The sequence below is a fragment of the Podarcis filfolensis genome (assembly GCF_964270895.1).
Source record: "Podarcis filfolensis genome assembly, chromosome: 1".
In the NCBI taxonomy this organism is placed as follows: Eukaryota; Metazoa; Chordata; class Lepidosauria; order Squamata; family Lacertidae; genus Podarcis; species Podarcis filfolensis.
Genome location: NC_139604.1, coordinates 34,045,189 through 34,067,367, shown reverse-complemented (window position 1 = coordinate 34,067,367; position 22,179 = coordinate 34,045,189). Strand labels below are relative to the sequence as shown.

The following is a 22,179-nucleotide window of genomic DNA, read 5'->3' as shown; positions in this document are numbered from 1 at the left end:
TTTAATCTTTTCTCTTTAGCCACTGTTGATTTTAATCACCTTTTCAAAAATTAACCATTTTTAACCATTTTATTTTATTAAACTGCTTTGAGGGTGGTGGTGTTGTTTAACAACAAAGCGGTACATCAATTGTTAAATAAAAAAAATACATAAAAATAAACATGCGTCTAGAGCTACCTTGGCATACTCTCCCTTTATATACAGTCGTACCTTGGTTCTGCAACACCTTGCAACTCGAACGTTTTGGCTCCCGAAGTGAGTGCTCTGGTTTGTGAACGTTCTTTGGAACCGTATGTCCGACGCAGCTTCCGGTTGAGTGCAGGAAGCTCCTGCAGCCAATCGGAAGCCGTGCCTTGGTTTTTGAACATTTTCAGAAGTCGAACAGACTTCTGGAACGGATTCCGTTCGAGAGCCAAGGTACGATTGTATATATAAATGATGGTGTAACAGGCGGTGCACTATCTATTTGGTCCTAGGATGGAGTTGAGAAGATCCAGATAGCTATGGGGTGGCCCTTTTGGCTATATACTGGAGCTTCTGCACATATACCAGCAAGGCTTTTCAGGGCTCCACCCTTCTGCTCCTCAAAAACCACAAAAAGTCACTCTAAGAGCTGAGGTAGACTGGGTTGCAGCATGACTAGGATCTAGTCTAGAAAAGGAGAGAAGCATGCTTGGGCTCATGTGCTTGGCTATTTGGATCCTGGGCAGACTTTCTTAACTTAATACCGGAGGCTACATTCCAGCCATGTGAAAGTCAGAGGTGGTTTCTATAAACATCCATTCCTCACCCCCTGGGCACATGCACACACACACACACACACTTACCTCTCCATTATCCATCCAGACCATTATCACAATTCACAGGCACATAGCAGCTAGGCAAAAGCAATGAAGAAGCATGCAGAACAGGACTGGCAAAGGGGGTGGGCCTGGGGGCGTCCCGCTAGATGGAATGTTTTATACTTGCTGATTCATAAATTTGGCTACAGAACTGACAACGGTTCATCAATGTTTGACAGAAACAGCTTTTGAAAGACCTGTAGGACTCTTCTAATATACAGCAGCATCAGCATTATTATTGTTACTATTATTATTATTAATAACATTTACATCAGTATTGGACGTGATTTGTACATTATGCTTTTTGCAAATATTTCAGAATAGTTTTATTGCAGGGAGTCAGAAGTACTTAAATAAATGGATGAAGAATTTGGTGCCCTGCAGGTATCCTCCTATCGGTGCTAACCGGTGTAGTGTGTACGGAATGGGTACTTACATCGCTTTGCAGTTTGGCTACTTTTTGAGAATGTAGCAACTTGGGATCATCCTCAATGCTCAGAGCTCCAACCATCTTCCCTCTGCTCTGTTCATAAGCTTTCTTATATTCCACCTACATGGGGATAAGACATTGATGGTCTTCAACATTCTGCACTGCAAGCTGATCCAAATCAGCCTGAAAACTGCATTTCTCTGCAACACTTACATCGCTGGCAATTTTTCGATTGGCTTTGGCGGCTAGAATCGGAATGGCATCAAACTTGATCTCAAATTTCTTATCTTTCGATGTCTCCCAGTCGTACTTATAGCAAGTCTGACACAGAAGCAGAAGAAACAAATAACATGAGAAAGGTGGGGCATAATATTAGGATGATTTAATGCAAAAATTGATCCATTTATTATGGTGTTCTTGTCGTTGTTATTATTATTAATTATATTTATATACAGGCCTTCAACATAAGATCTCAGGGCGGCTCACAGAGTAAAATAAAATAAAATAATGTAGTATAAACACCAACAACTGGGAATTGTTGGCCTGCGAGAGCTCCAATTGGAGAATAGCCTTCACCAAAGGCATCATGGACTTTGAAGAAGCACGAACTCAGGATGAAAGGGAGAAATGTGCTAAGAGGAAGGCACGCTTGGCAAATGCTCACCATGATCAACTCCCACCCGGAAACCTATGTCCCCACTGTGGAAGGATGTGACGATCCAGAATTGGCCTCCACAGCCACTTATGGACACACTGTAAAGACCACATTCATGGAAGGCAATCCTACCCAGCTACGAGTGATCGCCAAAGAAGAAGCAGAAAATATTGCAGAGGGTATATAACGCTCTAACTGTATAAGACTTTTTTTTAAAAAAAAATTAAAATCTCTAGAGAGCAGATTGCTTCATTATACAAGCCTTCCCCTACAAAAGCAGCTGATAACATTCATAAGCAACTAATGAACATAAAAGTCTACTATCCCCAGGGCTCACAAATCACCAGCATTGAATAACAAAGCTCAGTCCTAGAAAGAACATGTCATGTTCTAATGTACTTACATCACTGATGTTATATGCATTGACTCTGGACTGGAGGAACAAGGGGGCATCTGGAGGGATGGAACATTTGAATTTCTCACTCTCATGTTTGGCTTTGTAGTTCAGCTGAAATGCAGATGAAAAAATAATGACACTGAAGGCTTCAGCTGAAATGCTAGCACAATGAAACTGAGTAAGAGGTAAGAACATTTACCCTCTCTAATACACACCATTTGTGTGACAATTGTTCAACCATTTCTATCATGCACACAAGTTAAGGGACAAGGACTCAGGTCAAGGGCATAAACCTTTCAAGGAATCCGGAATCCGCACATCTCTGTTAACAGAGAAGGCCAGTGCGTATTCCTGCTTCTGCATAAATCTATCGAGTCATCTTACAGAACAAGTATTATGCCCATTTCTGAATTGTTGATCTGTTTGTTCTGGGCCACTTCCAGTGTTGTCGCGAGGTGAAGCCACAACATCACCACCGGAAGCTTGTTTGCCAGACACGGTCTAGTGAAACCTAAGAGTTTGTTGCTTGAGTTGGAGTTTGTTTGAGTTGCCAGGTAACTTACATCACTCAGCTGCTTGGAATTGATCTGCGCTTGTGTCTGAACAGGAGAATCTGTCACTTGTGTAAATTTGAGCTTATCAGGATGCTTTTTGTAGGTATGCTAGAGGGAGGAAAAAGACAAAGACATTTAATTTCCAGCAGGTACCAGTAATAACAGAATTATACACCAGTAAATCGCTTTGAGGTTGTTGTTGCTTTTACAAATCAAGCAATACATAAATTTTATGAAATAAAAAAAATGTAAATAAATAAATAGACTTCTAATTCAATTCAGATACAGCAGTATTCATTTCTTCATCAAAAATACTACTGGCCAACCAAGATTGCAAGACTGTCTTTTGCAGATCTGAAAGAACTCAAGACTACAAAAGTTATAAAGTTCCAATGGGCTTCAGATGTCCAGCTCATGAAATATGAAACAGATTTTAGTATATTTACTGTTCAACATCATCTTATGGGATTTCACAGACAACAGAATCACAGATGATGGTGCAACCCTGGCACAAAACCATATATACTTGCCAAGCACCATACATACATATGGCTGGGCTGCCTGTATATATAAATCAGAGGCATAGACCATTATTTGCCCTGCTGTGGCTAAAAAGAGTGCGCAACGTTAGTGTACATAGTTTTACTTGAGATGTGTGAGAAAGCTAAGCATATTCTGGCCAGTAGATGTCACAAGAAACCTGTAAAAAGCATATGAAGATGTCACCTTTCAAAATTACGAGACCTGAGGGTTAGCTAAAATTCACATGCAAATGACTGCAGAAAGCCACACCATTTTTATTTTAATGAAGTAAAGCCCCAAGAGGCTGAAATTCTCAGCAGAGTAGTAGCTGAAGCTTTTCTCCGTTGGACATTTTCCAGCTCAAAATCATTCTCTTCCTCATATTCTCCCCCCCCCCCAATAATAACCTGCCTTCTATGACTGATTTTCAGTCAAAGAGAAGTATTACAGCTCCATTACATGCCTTCATGAGTAATGTATAATTTGCACCTGACTCAAAACAGACCTTTTATTAGCAGGATGAATATTTCAAAAGAGGGAAGAGCACTTATCTTCAGTTCTGTGAATTATTAAAGTCAATGATTGATGCAATTAATTAGTACTTAGCCTAAGCCTGATCTTTGGCTTGTGTATATATGTTAACATAGATGTGTATTTGTTAATTCATCTGTGTTTTAAATTGTGATTTACACATTTGAAATGTTTCATGCTTCCAGAAAATCTGTAAGAAATTTTAAAAGAAAACACTTCAGCTCCTTCCATGAAGTCCTTGAAATTCCTGATCACGTAGCATAAGATAAGATAGGACAAAGGTGAGATCCCATAGGAAGCAAATACTCACATCTTTGCACTGGTCTAACTTCTTCATGGCTTCATATTCTTGAGTTATGGTCTGAGGGAAGTAACACTTTCCCTTGTCCTCTTCATAGTCGGCTTTGTAGTTTTTCTAGGAAAGGTCACAAGGGATCAATAACCACCAGAAACTTCATCTGAACAGGGGAAGACAGCATAAGGAAATTGAATCCATACTTACATCGCTCTTCATGGCTGCAACTTTCATGCAGTGTGTTTGATATGGGTCCTCAAAGGTGCCTATGTAGTGGCCCAAGATATTCTGCTGATATCCCTCTTTATATTTAACCTGGAGGAGAAGTGCCGGAAGTTACAACAAATTTACCAGATTATGGAAGTCTCATTGGGACCACAATTCAATTGCTGCCATACTTACATCGCTGAAGTTTTTCAGAACGTTGTCAATCTGATATTTGGGAGTGTCACAGTAATTAATGCTGGTTCCTTTCGCTTTTTCATATGCTTCCTTATATAACCTCTGCCAGGTGGAAGGAAAAGCCATATTGTAAAAGACCCCCATCAAATAGCATGATTCCCCCTACTCATCATGGTGCCATTAATTTAGCAAGCTTGGGCTGCCTTAAATTTGCTGAGAAGGGATATTTGGATTCAAATGCACATTTTTTTCTGACCCAGGATGGTAAGAATTTAGGCAGAGCCTTGCTGGATCAGACCAAAGAACCCTGTTTGCAACAGTGGTTAGCAGAGATGCCCTATAATTTATTTATTTGTTTTATTTAATTATTATTGGTAGTAGTAGTATACCCTACCCATCTGGGTGGCTTCCAGCAAAATATTAAAAATACAATAAAACGTCAGACATTAAAAACTTCCCTAAAGAGGGCTGTCTTCTAAAAGTCAAGTAGTTTATTTCCTTGACATCTGATGGGAGGGTGTTCCACAGGAAGGTCTCCATTACTGAGAAGGCCTTCTGCCTGGTTCCCTGTTACTTGCCTTCTTGCAGTGAGGGAACCACCAGAAGGCTGTTGGAGCTGGACCTCAGTGTTTGGGCTGAATGATGGGGGCGGAGATGCTCCAGGTATACTGGGCTGAAGCCGTTTAGGGCTTTAAAGGTCAGCACCAGCACTTTGAATTGTCCTTAGAAACGTACTCGGCATATATGGTCTCGGGGGCCACTCCCAGTCAACAGTCTAGCTTTCTGGATTAGCTGTAGTTTCTGAGTCACCTTCAAAGGTAGCCCCACGTGGAGTGCATTGCAGTAGTCCAAGTGGGATATAACCAGGGCACGCACCACTCTGGTGATACAGTATGAGGGCAGGTAGGATCTCAGCCTGCATGCCAGATGGCCTTCATGGACAGCTGAGAGTCCTTTTTGGGGCACGGTTACCCCGTTCAGGACCAGGGAGTCCTCTCCACCTGCCCTGCCCCTCAAGAACAATACTTCTGTCTTGTCCGGATTCAACCTCAATCTGTTAGCCACCATCCATCTGCCAACTGCCTCCAGACACTCACACAGGACCTTCACTGCCCTCATTGGTTCAGATTTGAAGGAGAGGTAGAGCTGGGTATCATTTGCATACTGGTGGACACCTAGCCCAAACCCCCTGATGATCTCTCCCAGCAACTTCATGTAGATGTTAAAAAGGATGGGGGAGAGGACGGAGCCCTGAGGCACCCTACAAGTGAGAGCCCAGGGGTCTGAACACTCATCCCCCACCACCACTTTCTGAACACGGCCTAGGAGGAAGGAATGGAACCATAATAGTGCCCCCAGCTCCCAGCTCCTCTAGACGGTTCAGAAGGATGTCATGGTTGATGGTATCAAAGGCTGCTGAGAGATCCAGCAGAACTAGGGAACAGCTTTCACCTCTGTTCCTATCTGTCCATGAAGGCAACAGACCTCTCTCCACTCCTTGTCCTCTAACTACTAGCATTCCAAAGTATCTGAATCTGAAGGGCCCATTCAGCTATTGTGGCTAACAATTTTGATAAGTTATTAATCAGAGGCACATTTTTAATCAATAAAAGGTCGTTAGTCAGTTGATCTAGCTAACTTGCAAAGTAAATCCATAGGCTTGCAAAGCAAATCCATAAAAAGAGTCCTAATTCTGAATAATGAATGGCTACAACAAACTATTGATTGGTCTTGGCCAAAATTATCCCTGGAGAAATGAACCACACTTACATCATTCACAAGATTTCCAGCAGCTTTCAGATGTTTAAGCAGTGGGTTCTCTGTAGCTGGAAGCACATTGTAATCTGTAGAAGCCTTGGATTTTTCGTAATCTTCTTTGTATTTTATCTAGCAAAATTAAGAAGAGAAACACTCACTTTTCCAAACTTGTGTACTTTGAGTCTCTTAAATTCCTGGTTGGCACTATTTATAGTGTTGCTTATCTTTCACTTCTTTTTATAAAATATGTTTGAGTAATTTACTTAGCTTCTTCAGCGAGGGAAAAGTCCAAAACTAAGACTCTTAAGAAATTTAGTGCCATTTACAGCCAACAGTTGGCATTTCTTCTGTGATTCAAGCAGCTGTTTATGCTCATCTCATGTGATGCAAGTAAAATGTGTTATACCTGCAAGTGATGCTCTGTGTGTGTGTTTAAACAAAAAACTCTTTTCAGGCTGTATTATCCATTGTGCTGAAGTTATGCTATAGAATCTGAGAAAGATAACAACGGGCAAAAAAAATGTATTGTCAGTGCCCAGTGTCTTCAGTAATACTAAGAGCCAAGAGAACTGCCAACTACTCTATGTTGCGGAGCCCAGCAGCAAGGTGACTTTGACCACAGAGGCAGATTAAGCAGCTATCTGGGGCAGCACAATACAAGGGGAGACCACGGAAGCTGACCTTTCTGCATGCAAACAGAGAGCCAATCAAGAATACTCCCCATTCCACCTAAGGCAGCAAAAGGCCTTGAACATGTTGAAAATGGATGCAATATTCATTTCACTTGCGAAACGGGAATAACAGTGGATGCCTATTCGAATACGGATTGGGAAATTGCTAAAGTATTTCAGAGAGGGCACAATCTAAATAAGTACTGAGAATATTAAGCATACCTTACTGGCAGCAATTCCAGCTTTCTTATTAACTGCATACTCTGGTGTTTCAGTCTGCATAAAGTAGATTTGGTCTTTCTGATTCTCCCAGTTTTCTTGGTATTTTCTCTGTAGGGAGCAGAAAATACAGTTATACTCAGTTCAGTAAAATACAGGTCTAAGTTGGAATTTAACTGGGAAAGGAAATGAGAATCTAGAAAGCAGCGCGGAAACGCAATGATCAAAGCACAAAATCCGTACTCATTTGCTGAATTGCAATACACTTTCTTTACCGGGCTCAAGTTATCAGCATTCATTCTGGCAACTGCAACATCATAGCATGGAGTTTGGCTCCATTTGCCCCTGATCTTCTTGTCATAGTCTTCATGATAGTTGCGCTGTAGAAAACAAAAACAAATATTGAACTGTGCACAGCCAACTAAAGTAAAGGAATCACATCAACTCCTATAATATGTTTGTTTCTTCACAGCTGCTATGAAACTTCTATACTTTTCAACATCCCCTTAAATGTTTCCCATTTTCCTTTTTACTCCTGAGCATTACTGGGAGGTGAGGAGACTGCAACTTGAATTTGTATAGAATTCTCTCTCTCTCTCTCTCTCTCTCTCTCTCTCTCTCTCTCTCTCTCTCTCCTTCATTGGTTTAAAAAACTGTGTAACATAAGTAATCAACAGAAAGGGAAAACAAAAATAAACATTCATTCCATAGTTGGTGCTTGTTGCATGTAACAATTTATAGTTGGATTCAACATGATCTCCGGTCCCCCCATTGTGGCTCCCAAATTATATTCTTTATCTGCACGCTAAATTTTGTCTCCTCTAGGTTGTTTCAATTACATTAATTTTATAAGATTCCCCTATTACATGCAGAAAGTCAATCCAGATCTGCCAACAGATTTATATTTTTGCAATGTCCTTTTAAATAAAGTCTGTATACATCCCACTCCCTATTGAATTTTTCATCGGTAACATCTGGGAACCTTGCTGATAATCTGGCTAGTTTTGCATATTCCCTCAGTTTGTTTTGCCAGTCTAATTTGGATGGGAGAGCTTCTCCTTTCCAACCTTTTGCAATTAAAATTCTGGCTGCATTTCATGTATGCTACAGTAGCAACCAGAATTTGTATAGAATTCAATCAAATCTTCACAGTAATGTAGAATCTATACACCTGTTACTGGCCCTAAGATAACAAATCACAATAAATATAAAATGTACCCCTTATGGAACAAAAGGTTACATAGACGTATGAAAGTTTCTCATTAATTGTATAAGTGGTGGTGCTGACAGACAGGAAAAAAGGGGGTCACCAAAAACCCCAGGATCTCATAGGAACATAGGAAACTGGTTTATATGGAGTCAGACCACTCGTCTATCTAGCTCAGTTTTATCTACATTGGCTGACAGTGGTTTTCCAGGTTTTCAGGCAGGGATCCCAGTCATACCTGGAGATGCTGGAGATTGAACTCAGCAGGCAAGGAAGATGTTCTACCATTGAACTACAGCACTTTCCCACTAACTCAATTATCTTTTATTCTCCCACCACCAAAAAGCCTTGGTTTCCAAACTACTCTCATTAATCTTCCTGCCCTAGACTTCTGGTCTGTGCTCCGTTCCTTTGGTTGCCTATCCTATCCCTAAAAGGTAAGTTTGGGGAAAATTAGAGAGACCAGTAGTGAGATATATTAAAAGACATTCCATTAAAGGAAGAGAACAATGAAAAACGCAGCAATTCATGACTAACGTAAATGAGGGGGTCAGACATTATTTTTGTTATCACAATCTGCTTTGGTTCTGAGTTTCATTTACTGGCTATTTACAACAAATTACACGACCACATTAATTTCATCCCTCTTCTTTCCATCGTGGTACTAGATTAATTATACCTAAATATCAACTTTATTAGTCATGCTTCATGGTTGTGGAATTCATCAGTTGTGCAATTAATTCAACGCATGAAATCAGATATGGGCATTCTGTTTGCCGTCACATTTCCCAAGTCTGTGAAGCGTTATTTTGTATGGAAATGGAATGGAGAGGCACATTTATTTTTATTTTTTTAGCATTTTAGGTCTCTTCAGCAGAGGTTTCCTAACTGAATTACCTCACACAATAGATTGCCTAATTTGTCTTTGGTCTGATCCAGCAAGGCTCTTATAATGAAGTTGAATGGTAAAATATTCAAGAGGAAACGCTTATTCACACAACGTATAGTTAAACTATGGAATTCTCTGCCACCAGATGGCCACCAACTTAGAAAGATTCAAAATGGGATTCGACCAGGGTTTCCCAAACTTGGGTCTGTTTTTGGACTACAATTCCCATCATCCCTAGCTAGCAGGACCAGTGGTACTATCAAACACGAAACTGATGGGTAGTTATTTTTTTAATGCTTAATATAAATGAGAAAAACCCTGCTAGATCAGATCAAGTTCTCGCAGTAGTGAATCAAGGCTGGGTACACACCATTACTTCCTTCAAAGCATCCTGGGAACTGTTGTTTGTTTGGGGTGCTGGGAATTGTACCTCTGTGTGGGGTAAACTGCAGTTCCCAAGATTCTTTGGTGATAGTCATGTACTTTAAATATATGGTGTATAGACAGTCCATGGGAAGCTGGCAAGTAGGACCTGAGTACAATACCAGTCTCCACTGATGGAAAAAGAGGGTGGAAGAGAGGGAGAGGTAAGATTCAACAGGAAATCGAGATGGGGCCAGAATGACTGCAGAAGGCCACTTGGTAAGCATAGCTTTGCCTTTTACAGCACTTGGTATTTTCCCTGCCCTCTATGCTAAGAATTAACACTACAGTATACTCACATCACTGAGCTGTCGGGTCACTTTCCTGGCAAGCTCCACATCAGGTGGGTCTGGCAGAGAAGTGTATTTAGCTTTGCGTTCATCGTGCCCCTTTTTGTAGACAATCTGAAATAACAGGGACAGACAAGACCTGCTTGTTTCAACAAGGAAGACATTCACTCTTGCTTTCTCTTAACACGGCTATTCACAGAGGAGCTAGCTTGCACTCACTAGTAAAATAAAGGCAATCAAATTAGCACCACTGCTCTATAGTGTTTGGCAATCCTAAGCAGGTTTACTCTGAAGTAAGTCTCAGTAATGTCAGGGAGCAAATGTGCTTAGGATTGCAGCTGCATGCTGCTTGAAGGACAAGTTGTTATCCTTACATTTCAGCTTAGGAAGAAAATACCCACCCACACCCTCATGCTGACTAAAATATCTTAATGATCCTATCAAGTGTTTGCCGCCTGAAGCGTGTTAAACACGGACTTCCTTGTCCAACAACACAGGTCCACAACGCACTAGCAGGATCTCGGTACTTACATCACTGAGGGACTTTTGCGCCTGTGCTACTCTCCTTAGTTCGGGGCTGTCGTCATAAGGGTAGAATAATGCTTTGTCCGCTTCCCAGTCTTCGATGTATCGTTTCTTAGAGAAAGGGAAGCAATAACAACACGTTCCATTTGGGAAACATAAGCCGAATGAAGGAGGCACCAAATGAATGGGGAAATAATTCAGGGCCTTTCGGGGCCTGGCCTACCTTGCTGTACATTTCGGAAGCTTTTACAGCCTGCACAAACTCGGGAGCATCAGGGGGGAGCAGGTACTTTTCCTTATTCTCTTCCCAGTTCTGTTTGTATAACACCTAGAGAGACAAACCGGCAAGGTTAAGGGAAGCACCTCTGTCTGTTCACCTAAAGCCTATGCTCTGGACATTTACAGCCAAATATCCCCTAAAGAAGAAGAATAAATTCAGTGGTAGCTTCACAAATGTGGAATTTACTCCCCAGAGAGATTCACCATATCTGCCCCCTTCCTGTTTTTCGGACTTACCTTGCTAACTTGCTGGGAGACCTTCTTTGCGTGTTCTATGTCTCTTGCTTGTCCATCCACGTGACAGTTAGTCTTTGCCGCTTCACCAGCCATGCGATATTTAACCTACAGAAACCACATATACAGAATAGGGAACCCATAATTAACAGCATATACAACAGATACATGTGTCTAGAATAACACTGCAAAGGTAAAAAGCTCCCTGATACCAAGATGAGGGATGTACTGAAATTAAGTTGGTTTTAATTAGGAATTAAAGTGTTGTGAGACTGACGGAAGTCCAAAGAACAAAAGAATATGAAAAATGAAATACCTAAGAAGTGTTAGCTTCTTAGGAAAACAGACGATATATAAGAGGTAACAGTTTAAAGTGTATGTATTTGGTTTGCAAAGTCTTAGTTTAATAATGAATGAATTAACGCTGTTCCATCTATGATTTTTTCTTATCTTCATTAAGATTTAATTGTATTAGTTTATGTAATTTATTTAAATTTCTGCTTTTCTTCTTTCTTTTCCTTTTCTTTTTTTTCTTTGTAACCTTTTAAAATTATTTTTCTTCTTTTCACATTTAAAAGTTTTGATCTGTATGTATTTGCAACATAACTCAATGAAACAAAAACAAAAAAACAGATACATGCATCACCATGTTTTACGAGCGCGGACATTTTAAGCAGCTGGAAATATCGACTTCCAACTATACCATTAAGTGAAAGTGGAGGCTTCATCAGAGATGCCCAGGTATAAATGTGCATCTCAATGCAGGTGAGTAATCTGAGTGCACATCAGCACCCGTCCTATGTTTGCCAATCTTGGACCACAATGCCTCAATGCCCAAATTTCCTTTATTGAATAAGAACATGTGTATGTTTGTAGGTGAGTAGGTAGGTCTGTGGGTGTCACTGGTCAAAAAAGCTATTATTCTTCCCTCCTTGACTCACAGGTATCTAGGCGTTTAATCTGAATCCTAGAATTTCTAGCTTGATGCCGAGTCTGCATTTTGCTATGCCAAGAATCTTAGCAACATTTCTCCTAAGGTTCCAGATTGGCTTACTGTAACCTTATCTGTGTGGCTCCTGCCTTCCTCGCTAGAATTAAAATAGCTTCAGAGAGGCACAGCTCACTGCTTAAATGCTCTGACAGCCCTGGCGCTTACCTCACTGAGCTGGTCCTGGGCTTTCTTGATTCTTCGAAGTTCAGGGGTGTCACTTGTGATTGCATATGGCTTCCCTCTCTCCTTCTCAAACTTCTCTTTGTACGTGTTCTGGAAGGGAAAACAGAGCAAAATGATGACAGAGTCAACATGCTATCAAGCTCTTATTGTGAATCCTCTGGAAACTGTGATGTGGAAGTACTTTCATCTGAAGATTTTAAGTGGTATTTATAGAGACATTCTATGTACCCCTAAGGAGAGAAATACAAGCCTAGTGTGAAAGATAGTTTAAAGCAGGAAGAGGCAACCTATGTCTTCTATTTCCCTAAGTAGTGCTCTGGGGAGCAGAAATTAATTTTGTTCATCAAATTTTAGGCTTTATGGCAGGGATGGAAATGCTGTGCGGATGCCAATATTATTTTGAAATTAGCTCTGTGGAGAGGAGGCCAGACCGCCTCCCTCCTTCCACACACTTAGAGTGGATAAATCATGGTTACCAATATTTACTACAGTGAAAAGAACAGTTGAGCGTCATTTGTAATGTTGTTAGCTATAATATTCATTAAAAAAAAACAAGCAAAGATTTCTAAATTGAAAACAACTGAGATATTTTTTTAAAAAACCAACCATGTACAACCTCTGAAAGTTTGGACTTAGCCAAACTTGGGACTCAGTTGCTTCAAATGGGAGATGTTAGAAACAACTTTTGACTTACGTTACTGAAGAGCTTTTGCATTTTCGAACTGTGATCCAGGTAAGGTGTCATAAACTTTGACGTGTCCACTTTTTTCCGTACAACCTTTTTTCTGACAGGAGGAGAGGCCTTGTGAGCGGTGTCCATGGTTTCAGTAGTATGCTTTGTAGTGGTTACCGTGTGAGGACCAGATCCAGTGGTGTATGTTGTCTCCGTGATCTCCGTAATTATCTAGGAATGTGGGGGAAGTATTATGGGTTTCCATTAGCACCTTGGAATAGCTGTAGAACCTTTTATTACTATCATCACTTTATGGTTTAATATTAAATTTGTTAGTCGCTTTTTCTCGCCCAGGGCAACTCAAAGCAACTTGCAACCAACCAAACTTTTATCTCCTCTTCATTATTATTTTTTAAAGTTTCTATAATATACAGTGGCCTGGTCCTCATGTCACATTAAATTATAGTTAGAACAAACCATGGTTTAATGTAAACAAGCAGTGTGCTGGCGCATGCTGCTGAAATTAAGGGTGTTGTACTCAGAGGTGGAGCTAGCTGCTCCGGCCCCCGGAGTGGCACACATGCTGTGCACCTGGGGGTGGGGCCACAGAGGCGGGGCAAGCGTTCATGGGGGCGGGGTGAGTGTCTCAGGGAGGTGCCACCCGCAGGGAGCGTCCCAGGGGGCAAGACACCCAGGGGGGCGGAGCGAACGGTGCATGGCGGGCTGCTTCCTGGGCGGGAAGGAGGGAGCTGCGCCGCTTTGTCAGCAGCCTTCCTCCCTTCCCTCTTCCTTTTGACAGCTTGGGGGAGGCTCCCCCGCCCGGAAATAGCCTGGGAGCGGGGGGCAATGGCACGCCACCCACCTGTGACTCCCAAGCCTCCCCTGAGCTATCAGAATGAAGGGGGAAGGGGGGAGAAGGCCACTGGCAAGTCGGCGCAGCTCCGCCCTTCCCGTCCCCATAGTAGGCTTGGGAGTCATGGGCAGATGGAGTGCCGAATGTCACCCCCCCCAATGATGACACCTGGGGAGAACCACCCCACCGCCCCCTTCCTCCGCTCCTGGTTGCACTCTGCCTTTACTTCTACTTCCGTCATGCTGCTAGGGAACAAACCATGGTCTGGTGTTTGGTTTACCCCTAGTGATTTGTCTGGGGGGAAAGAAACCACAAGTGCAGTTTTGGACTACACAACAAGCCCCATCGTGACTCACTTCCCAGTAGTGCTGCAGGAGCGGGAGGGGAGCGAAACATCCATGGTTTCATATTTTAACCATGGTTAAAATAAGGTTAAGACATTATTTTAACCATGGGTTAATGTGATATGTGAATCAGGTCACTGCATTTCAAGATCAATGCAAGCTAGATACACATGGGCTTGTTCAGAAAGAGTCTCTAACAGTTTTCATGCATACTGCAAAACAAAACAAAAAGATTAACCCTCACCCCAACAATGGATTGTACTGACTGTTGTTTGCACCATTTCCTCACAAAATATAAAATAACTTAATGTACCTGTGTGGTGGTTGAAAGGACTTACTGAATTAACACATTTGGGATACGTCTTGTAAACAGCTTTCCTAGGCTTGCCATATTTCAGAAAGTGAAAATCCGGACACAAAAGTTGTTCAGCGCTTTTTTTTTTTTTTTTGGCAAGATAAAATAAAAATAAAAATTGGCAAAAAATTGGCAAAAAATCAATGTTACCGATGTGGACTGCCGTAGACCCAGGTTTCCATTTTCAATGGACAGCTCCCAGCCCTAGCTTTCCTCTCCATATGCAGCATGGAGTAAAAATCAAAACATGCAATTGGACTAATTAGGGAGTGGGGGGGGCAGATTGGAGGGGAGGAATCTATGGTGACCATATGTTTGGGATAGTGCATTAGGACTACAGAGGGCAGTCCTTTGTTTGAAGACCTGACAGAGGACATTTCTATCCATTCCATCTGTGGTTTAAAGAAAGACCTGTGCGGAGGGGGAGCATTAAAAAGACCATCACCAGTTAGCTTAGGCTTCCTCAAACTTGGCCCTCTAGATGTTTTTGGCCTACAACTCCCATGATCCCTAGCTAGCAGGACTAGTGGTCAGGGATGATGGGAATTGTAGTCTCAAAACATCTGGAGGGAAGAGTTTGAGGGAGCCTGAGTTAGCATCTGCACAGGTCACCCGGTCACAATCTTCCCCACAGTGGTGAGATGTTATTCTTTTCTATTTAAATTGCAGTAATTCTTTTTTGAATTTGCATCAAATTTACACACATCAATTAGCAAATGCAAATGTTACGCAAATAGGTGCCCTTTTGCCCTCTTTTATGGTGGTGCATTTGTTCTTTTGTAGGGAGATTTATAAGTGGCCACCCTATCCGGACAGTGTATTTACAATAGCTTTTGTAGGGTCAATTCACTCAGAAGCTGCAGAATCTATCACCGTGACTGCAGAGATCACTGCTAGAATTTTCAGGGTATTCACAAATATTTTGGTTCACATTCTGTGTGTGAATGTGTCAAGGGGGACTCCTGGGAAGCATCAGTCATGAGTTAGCAATGCTGCGGTGCAGGACACAATGAGGTATGACACTGCAGCCAGATGGGCTGGGTATAAATAATGAAATTATTATTATTATTATTATTATTATTATTATTATTATTATTATTACATTGGCCCCCCAATATAAGTCCCCCTTATTATATTAACATGACACACATCACCCAAGCTGTTTCCATGAGAAACAGGTTGGCTGTTCAAAAGGTTGACTGTCTTCTAAATAAAGGTTTCTGGTTATTCACTGCCGGGGTTGGATTTCACAAGAGTTTTTCACACCACCATTGCACACAGAGAACTCCCACTGACGTCAAGAGGAATTTTGAATGTGGATCAGTGATGGGGTAGGCTCAGAGGGCAGAAACACTCTTAAAACTCTTATACTTTGTAATAACCTTTAGTAAGATTAAAATGAGTGAGATTACACCAGACTACATGATCAGAGAATCGCTAAACAAGAATAATCAGTGTCTCTGCAAGATGTATATGAGGTCATTTAAAAAAAAAATTGTATAAGGCTCACTTTATTTCATAAAACTGAAGCAGCATATATATAATTTACCTGAAAGTGATAGATATATATAGTACACAACATATTAGCCTTTTGTTGTTGTTGCTTACACTGATACTCATGTTTTAAACATGGTTAGATTCTAAATAAAAACCGCAATAAAATAAATTTCAGAAATTATTTTAAGTATCTATTGTTAAACCTTTTATAAAATACTTTTTCTAAAAGTGACAACCCATCATAGGAAACAAAAATAACCTCGGTGCAGCTAGCAGTGGATTCTAAAAAAATGTCTGCTTTAGGATAACATCTCAGGCAGATTCAACCAGCCTGTAAAAGCTACAGAGCTTTCTGTAAGTGGAGAAATTTCCATGCATATTAGCTTATTTTGTGTTGTTCTTATTTTATAGATTCTGTTTTACTTGCAGAACTCTACCACCCTCTCCAGTCAGATAACATGTTACTGAAAGCCTGAAGAAATATTTCATCTGGTAAAGATTTAAAACAGAAACATTTGGAGAATCGATTAAATCAAATTGTTTTTATAAATTCTGCAGTAATTTCATGAAGATGCGCCATCACATAAACAAGAAACAAAAGATAGGAATGCAAGATTGGGGCGTGCGTGATGAAAATGGATGACACCACACAATGAATGGATACAGGACTGATGTGTACAGGTATAAAAGTAGGCAGGAAGAAGACTTTGGTACATCTCTTATTTTGAATCTATTCCATTCCTCTTTTAAATGACATTTTTCATTTTGTGGTTCTTAAGGAATACTGTTCACTGTTCTCTGTAAACTGAAGCACCGCTATCATTATATCAACGTGAGAGGTATAGTCATAACCACTAAAGCCCATGAAATATTAGTTAATGATTTTTCTGGGATGCAGATTGTACTCTGAATCTGCATCCGCCCAAAGGGAAGCAAGAAAAACCTCATCTAATAGCGTACAAAGCACTGAGCATAATAACAACTACAGGAGCAAAAGAATACAATGCCATTAGAGCCCTTTGCAAATTAATGCCATCCACACAGCATCAGGAGGAGAAAAGTACTTCTTTGAATATTGTGTTAATATTCTGCGTTAATAATCAAGCCGTATTTCTTGATTAAGTCATTGGTCACACAGTTCTATGGGGTACTGGATGAATTTCACATCCTAGTGGATTATTATGTGGGAACACATAAAACCCTGAAAAAGCATTAAAAATAACGAAACAAGGGGTTTGCGCATAAAGCAGAGGCTTTTACCTCTCCCGGTTCACCCTCAATGACCTCCTCTTCAATGTAGTACTATAAACAAAGGAGAGACCTTGTTATTTTTCACAATATCATTCATAAAGAGACACATCTTTTCCTTTGACTCAAAGAATAAAAATTAGGGCTGAAGAAATGTTTTGGTAGTAGAGGTAATGTTCTGCTGGAAAATTATTGAAGATTCCCACCAGCAAAGGAACAGGTGAAGGTTTACAAACATTCGTTTCACTGCGGCAAAGAGCAATTCATGAGCATAAGTAGGTTTTCAAGGTCAGATCACCCTCAACAAATATGCAAAAGGCTGTAGCAAGTGTGAAATACCTTGTCTCCCAGCAGCTTAGGTTTTGGACACTGTACAGAGCCCCATCTAAGGACCCAAGACTGTATACCTCTAGCTACACTTGCAGAGTTTCCTATACACATACACTCAGCTGAAGCCCCATTTCCCATGGGGTACTAGTTTTTTTAATGGGGAGGAAGACGTATTTCACAGAAAGATTCAAATGTCAGCTCTTGGAAATAGTCAGAAAAACATACCAGCAGGTTGCACAATTAAAGTTGGTTTAGAGCTCTTGAACCACAAACTCAATCCCTTCGCCCCAATTGGTCTTTTTTGTAATAAAGAAAGTGACAGGAAAGTGCACTGGATAGTGTGAGATAACCCTTGTTTGATGCAATGTGGGTCAACCTAACCACAAACAAATCAGAATGAATGTTCAGTAAATAGCTGGTGTCATCTAATCTCCCTGCAAACAGTCAGGATGAATGATCAATGCGCCTAAAGGTACATTCGTACCTTTGATTCATTTCTTCTACGTCTGTCGTGAACTAATCTCACTAATACTCCATGAAGTATCCAGTATTGCAGCTGGCTATGTCAGGCCTGAACTGAGTTCCCATAGGGATCAGGGACTCATATTTCATATGGAACAAATCCAGTATCTGCAAAGGTTCAGCCTCAACATCTATTTGCCAGCCCAGAAATAAAAAGGATGAGTTAGGACTGGTATTGGGGCTTGCCTACTCCACTTCCACCTTTTCCTTAAAATGACCCTCTGGCAAAACCGATTGCTGGCGAAGGTTTTAAATCTGGAAACTGTAATAACCTTTGAAAGGCCCAAATCAACATGTTGACTTCATGAGGAAAAGGGTGTATGGTTGATCTCCCCTAAGATTAATCATGTATCTGGAGTATTCTATTGTCCATACAGTGAAGAAAGAATCAGGCCCCACCATGTAAAATTTAAGCATTATATCCTTACTGCATAGACTTAATAAAATAGAAACCATGGCCTCCAGAATCTTGTTAACTTAACCAAATCTAATCACAACTTCTAGGCAATCCCCATGGAAATGATCCCGATAGTAACATGCCCAAATTCCTTTAGTACTATCAGTATGTCATTCTTCATGCTAAAGAGCTACCCTAAAACTGTGAGAGAAATCAATTAGCCAACAACTACTCAAAGCTTACCCAGTGCAGATTATGCAGGTCCAAACTCCTATTCATGTGAATAGCTCTCTAGTCTGCATTTTCATTTGCATTCCATAGTACCAACATAGAATCAGAGTAGTTTGGAGTGTGGACTCTCACAAATGCAGTCAGTCAAGTATGTCCAAAACTGAACAAAGATCCGAAAGAGCCAAAAATGCTTAACTGGAACATGTTTTTGTCAGCAACCCTAGGACTGAATTTGTTTTACTGTCGCAAGCATTGCTGATTTATAACTTCTGTCTTGGTGTATAAAATCCAATTTGTATACATATTGCTGATGGGCCTGCTCTAACTCTTAAAAGATCCTTCAAAATTATTTCCCAAAGCTGATCCACAACATTATCAAGATAAAACCTATCACTGATAGTGGCAACCAGCATCATCTCAGACATTTGAGTGATAGGGCTTGCATTAATCAACATCTCAGTGCATCTCAGTTTCAAACTACACTCAATATCACAAGAGTGTTCATCGAAAATTACCACACATCTTTAAAGTTATTCGTATCATTTCATGTATGGTATATTCTGGTGAAACTGAGGCATAGCTGATGATATACTATAGATGACGCAAGAGCCACTATGATCTATTTTTGTATCTTTCATCTACAGTATGACATGGTCACCTGCATTTAAATTGATATAGATATAAATAGATTATTAGACTTGTTGCTAAGTCCAGATGCCTCTCTACTGGGCTATACGTGCTCTCAGTATTATAAATCGCATTACATCAAACTGAACATTCATTATTCATTATTTGTGTCTTATGGATTGTCAATTTATGAGTGATTTTCTATTGTTGACTCATTTGGATTGTGTGCTTGCTGCAACCAAATGTCTAGGTTTATATGCTGTGAGTTTTTATTGTTTTTTATTCTTCTTTGATATGGAAAGTCTTAAAAAACTGATCTTAAAAGCCCCCCCCCCCTAGAATATATAGCAGGGATGGAGAATCTCAGACTCGTTGTCCAATTATGACCCTTCACATTTCCATGGACCACATTAGCCCAAGGCGAAGTCTGAAGAAACTGAAGAGTCCACCATTGCCAACACCAGCAGCTGATGAATGCTTTCGCAAATAACTTTGTTCCAGAAGAAAAATGTGCTTGTTTCCCAAGCTGCAAATGCCACTGTGTGCCTGGGTGGGTTACAAGAACAGACGGAGTGAATTCTCCCCCTGGCTTTTTCTTCACAGCCTGCCAATGGTACTTGGCAGGAAGAGTGAATGTAGATGGAGAGAGGGGAGAGAGCTTCACTGTGTATGCATGTGCCTGTAGGAATGCTGTTCTAATTCTATTTATAAATGAGAATATATGCATAGGCATGGGCATTCATAAGCAGATGTGCATGTAGTTGTCAGAGAGCTTGTGAGAAACTATATGTGTGCCATCATAGGAGCACAACCATACGTTTTTCCCTGTGGTCTACTGGCCGGCTTCAGATTGGTAGCATAGGCCCTTTACTAAGAAGAAAGGTTTCCTATGTCTGACCTACAGGTTCTGCATAAACCAGTAGAGCCAGATGTCCCAAACAAAATGTTCACGCAAAGAATCATCCATGACATGCCCTTGGATTTTGGCTCCTGGAGAGCAAATGCTTCATTGCTCAGCAATATGTTAAATTTGTTTCTGAACATGAATCTGTTTCGCCCAGAGTTAAAACATGAGAGTAATGTATAACTGGCAAGCAATGATGAAGACCAGAGCTATTTTTAATGTTTCTGGAAAGGGCTATGCAGCTCTAAACTAATACCAGATGCAATTGTTGCCATTTTATTTATAATGTTTTAGTCCAGCTATGAATATCTCAAGAAAGATGGGGGGGAGAGAGAGACAGACATCTGGAGAAACAAGCCCACATAGGCACAATTCAAAGTCAATTAAAAATGACACTGTGAAATAGAGAACAATTATTAGTCTAATGAGAAACACACAGTGATGAGAGAACAGACAGGAATACCAGATATTATGACATGGAAGGTATGAATATGTGAAAAAATACAACAGCTTTTGCCACTGCAACAAAGGAAAATATTATGGTCAAAGATACCCTTGATTGTGGCACTTGTCATCGATAACATACAATAGATAATACTATTACAGCAAAATTGACTGGCTTGTATCTAAGTCATATGCAGAGTAGACACATTGAAATAAACTTGAGTTAGTCATGCCCATTGATTTTGACGGGTCTACTTTGAATATAACATAGTTGGACACAACCCTATAAAACCTTTATACAACATATCCAAACTCACAGTCAATATGTACAGTGAGCTTCAACCGCCAATTGTTGGCACGGTGTGGGTAGCGGTCATGGCTCATATGTATTAGATGACATTGAGTCAAAACCACATAGGAAGCTGTCTTGGCCCATTGGCCCATCGAGCTCATTTATTGTCTACGCTAGCTAGCCGTGGTTTCTCTAGGGTTTAAGATAGGATTATTACCTGGAGAGGCCTTGAACATGCAAAACACATGCTCTACCTCTGAACTATGTTTCCTTTCCCAAACACAACCATTGAGAAAACCCAGTGATTACAAGGAGTTTGCATATGGGTGTTGTTTGCAACTCATGGCTGGGACTTGATTTTAAAAAGCTACATAAAGATCCAGGAAGCCCTTGATAGGCAGCCACAATCCTGCTACCTATGAACAAATAGCCATGGCCAAACTAGATCACTGACCTTAATGTCCATTCTGTTCAATAATAATATCATTAAATAATGGGAATTCCATGATCAACTACATAGAACTTTTCCAAATATTTAACTCAGATCGAAGGCTAAGGGTTGGTGAGGAAACCAAGATGGGCATCATTGCCATCATTTTCTTCTCATGCTGCATTTTCTTCACAGCTGCAAGAGGTCAGCCATATACATATATACTTCTAAAAATGGCCAGTCAGAATACTGAATCTGGAGACAGTCACATTTTAGAAGCAGTAATCTCAGGTTCTTGACTTGCTATTAGTTGTTGGTATTTCCTCTAAGCAATAACTTAACCCACATTTCTCGAGACAAAAGAATTCAGGAAGTCAAAATGTTTGGGGTCTTACCTCCACAACCTCCTCATATTCTTCTTCTTCCATCTTTGCAGAGTGTTTTTCCCCCTACTCGCTGGCCACAAGAGAGGTGGAAAAATGAACATCAGCGCAATGAACTCAATGCCACAGAGCATTAGCAATCAAAGAGAGGCATCCAAATAATGTACCCATCAGCGCAAGGATTTACCCCTGTCCCCGTCTTCTCCTCTTGCACACCCTCTAAATCTCTTTGAGGGGTTTCCCCCAACCCCTCAGAACAGATTTACAGGGCACACACAAGATTAGGAGAGGGGAAAGCTCCATTGCACAAGTGTAAATCCTTGCCTGATGAGACTTGTTAATTAGATACCAC

At 40.7% G+C, this 22,179-nt stretch overlaps 1 protein-coding gene across 50 annotated transcripts in view; it reads right to left on the bottom strand.

The window, feature by feature from the left end:
- Positions 1 to 22,179, bottom strand: part of NEB (nebulin) — a 160,132-nt gene that overhangs the window by 134,330 nt on the left and 3,623 nt on the right. For all 50 annotated transcript variants that reach the window (XM_083577808.1, XM_083577846.1, XM_083577799.1 and 47 more), the window contains exons 3-20: positions 21,840 to 21,900; positions 17,280 to 17,321; positions 12,992 to 13,201; positions 12,280 to 12,387; positions 11,127 to 11,231; positions 10,834 to 10,938; positions 10,617 to 10,721; positions 10,095 to 10,199; positions 7,552 to 7,656; positions 7,280 to 7,387; positions 6,399 to 6,515; positions 4,629 to 4,730; positions 4,434 to 4,541; positions 4,242 to 4,346; positions 2,888 to 2,986; positions 2,331 to 2,435; positions 1,486 to 1,593; positions 1,279 to 1,392 (exon numbers count right to left, since the gene is read on the bottom strand). In XM_083577808.1, coding sequence (XP_083433934.1) covers positions 1,279 to 1,392; positions 1,486 to 1,593; positions 2,331 to 2,435; positions 2,888 to 2,986; positions 4,242 to 4,346; positions 4,434 to 4,541; positions 4,629 to 4,730; positions 6,399 to 6,515; positions 7,280 to 7,387; positions 7,552 to 7,656; positions 10,095 to 10,199; positions 10,617 to 10,721; positions 10,834 to 10,938; positions 11,127 to 11,231; positions 12,280 to 12,387; positions 12,992 to 13,201; positions 17,280 to 17,321; positions 21,840 to 21,872 — 1,884 coding nt within the window. In that variant the 5' untranslated portion in view covers positions 21,873 to 21,900. The remainder of the gene's footprint in view (positions 1 to 1,278; positions 1,393 to 1,485; positions 1,594 to 2,330; positions 2,436 to 2,887; positions 2,987 to 4,241; positions 4,347 to 4,433; positions 4,542 to 4,628; positions 4,731 to 6,398; positions 6,516 to 7,279; positions 7,388 to 7,551; positions 7,657 to 10,094; positions 10,200 to 10,616; positions 10,722 to 10,833; positions 10,939 to 11,126; positions 11,232 to 12,279; positions 12,388 to 12,991; positions 13,202 to 17,279; positions 17,322 to 21,839; positions 21,901 to 22,179) is intronic.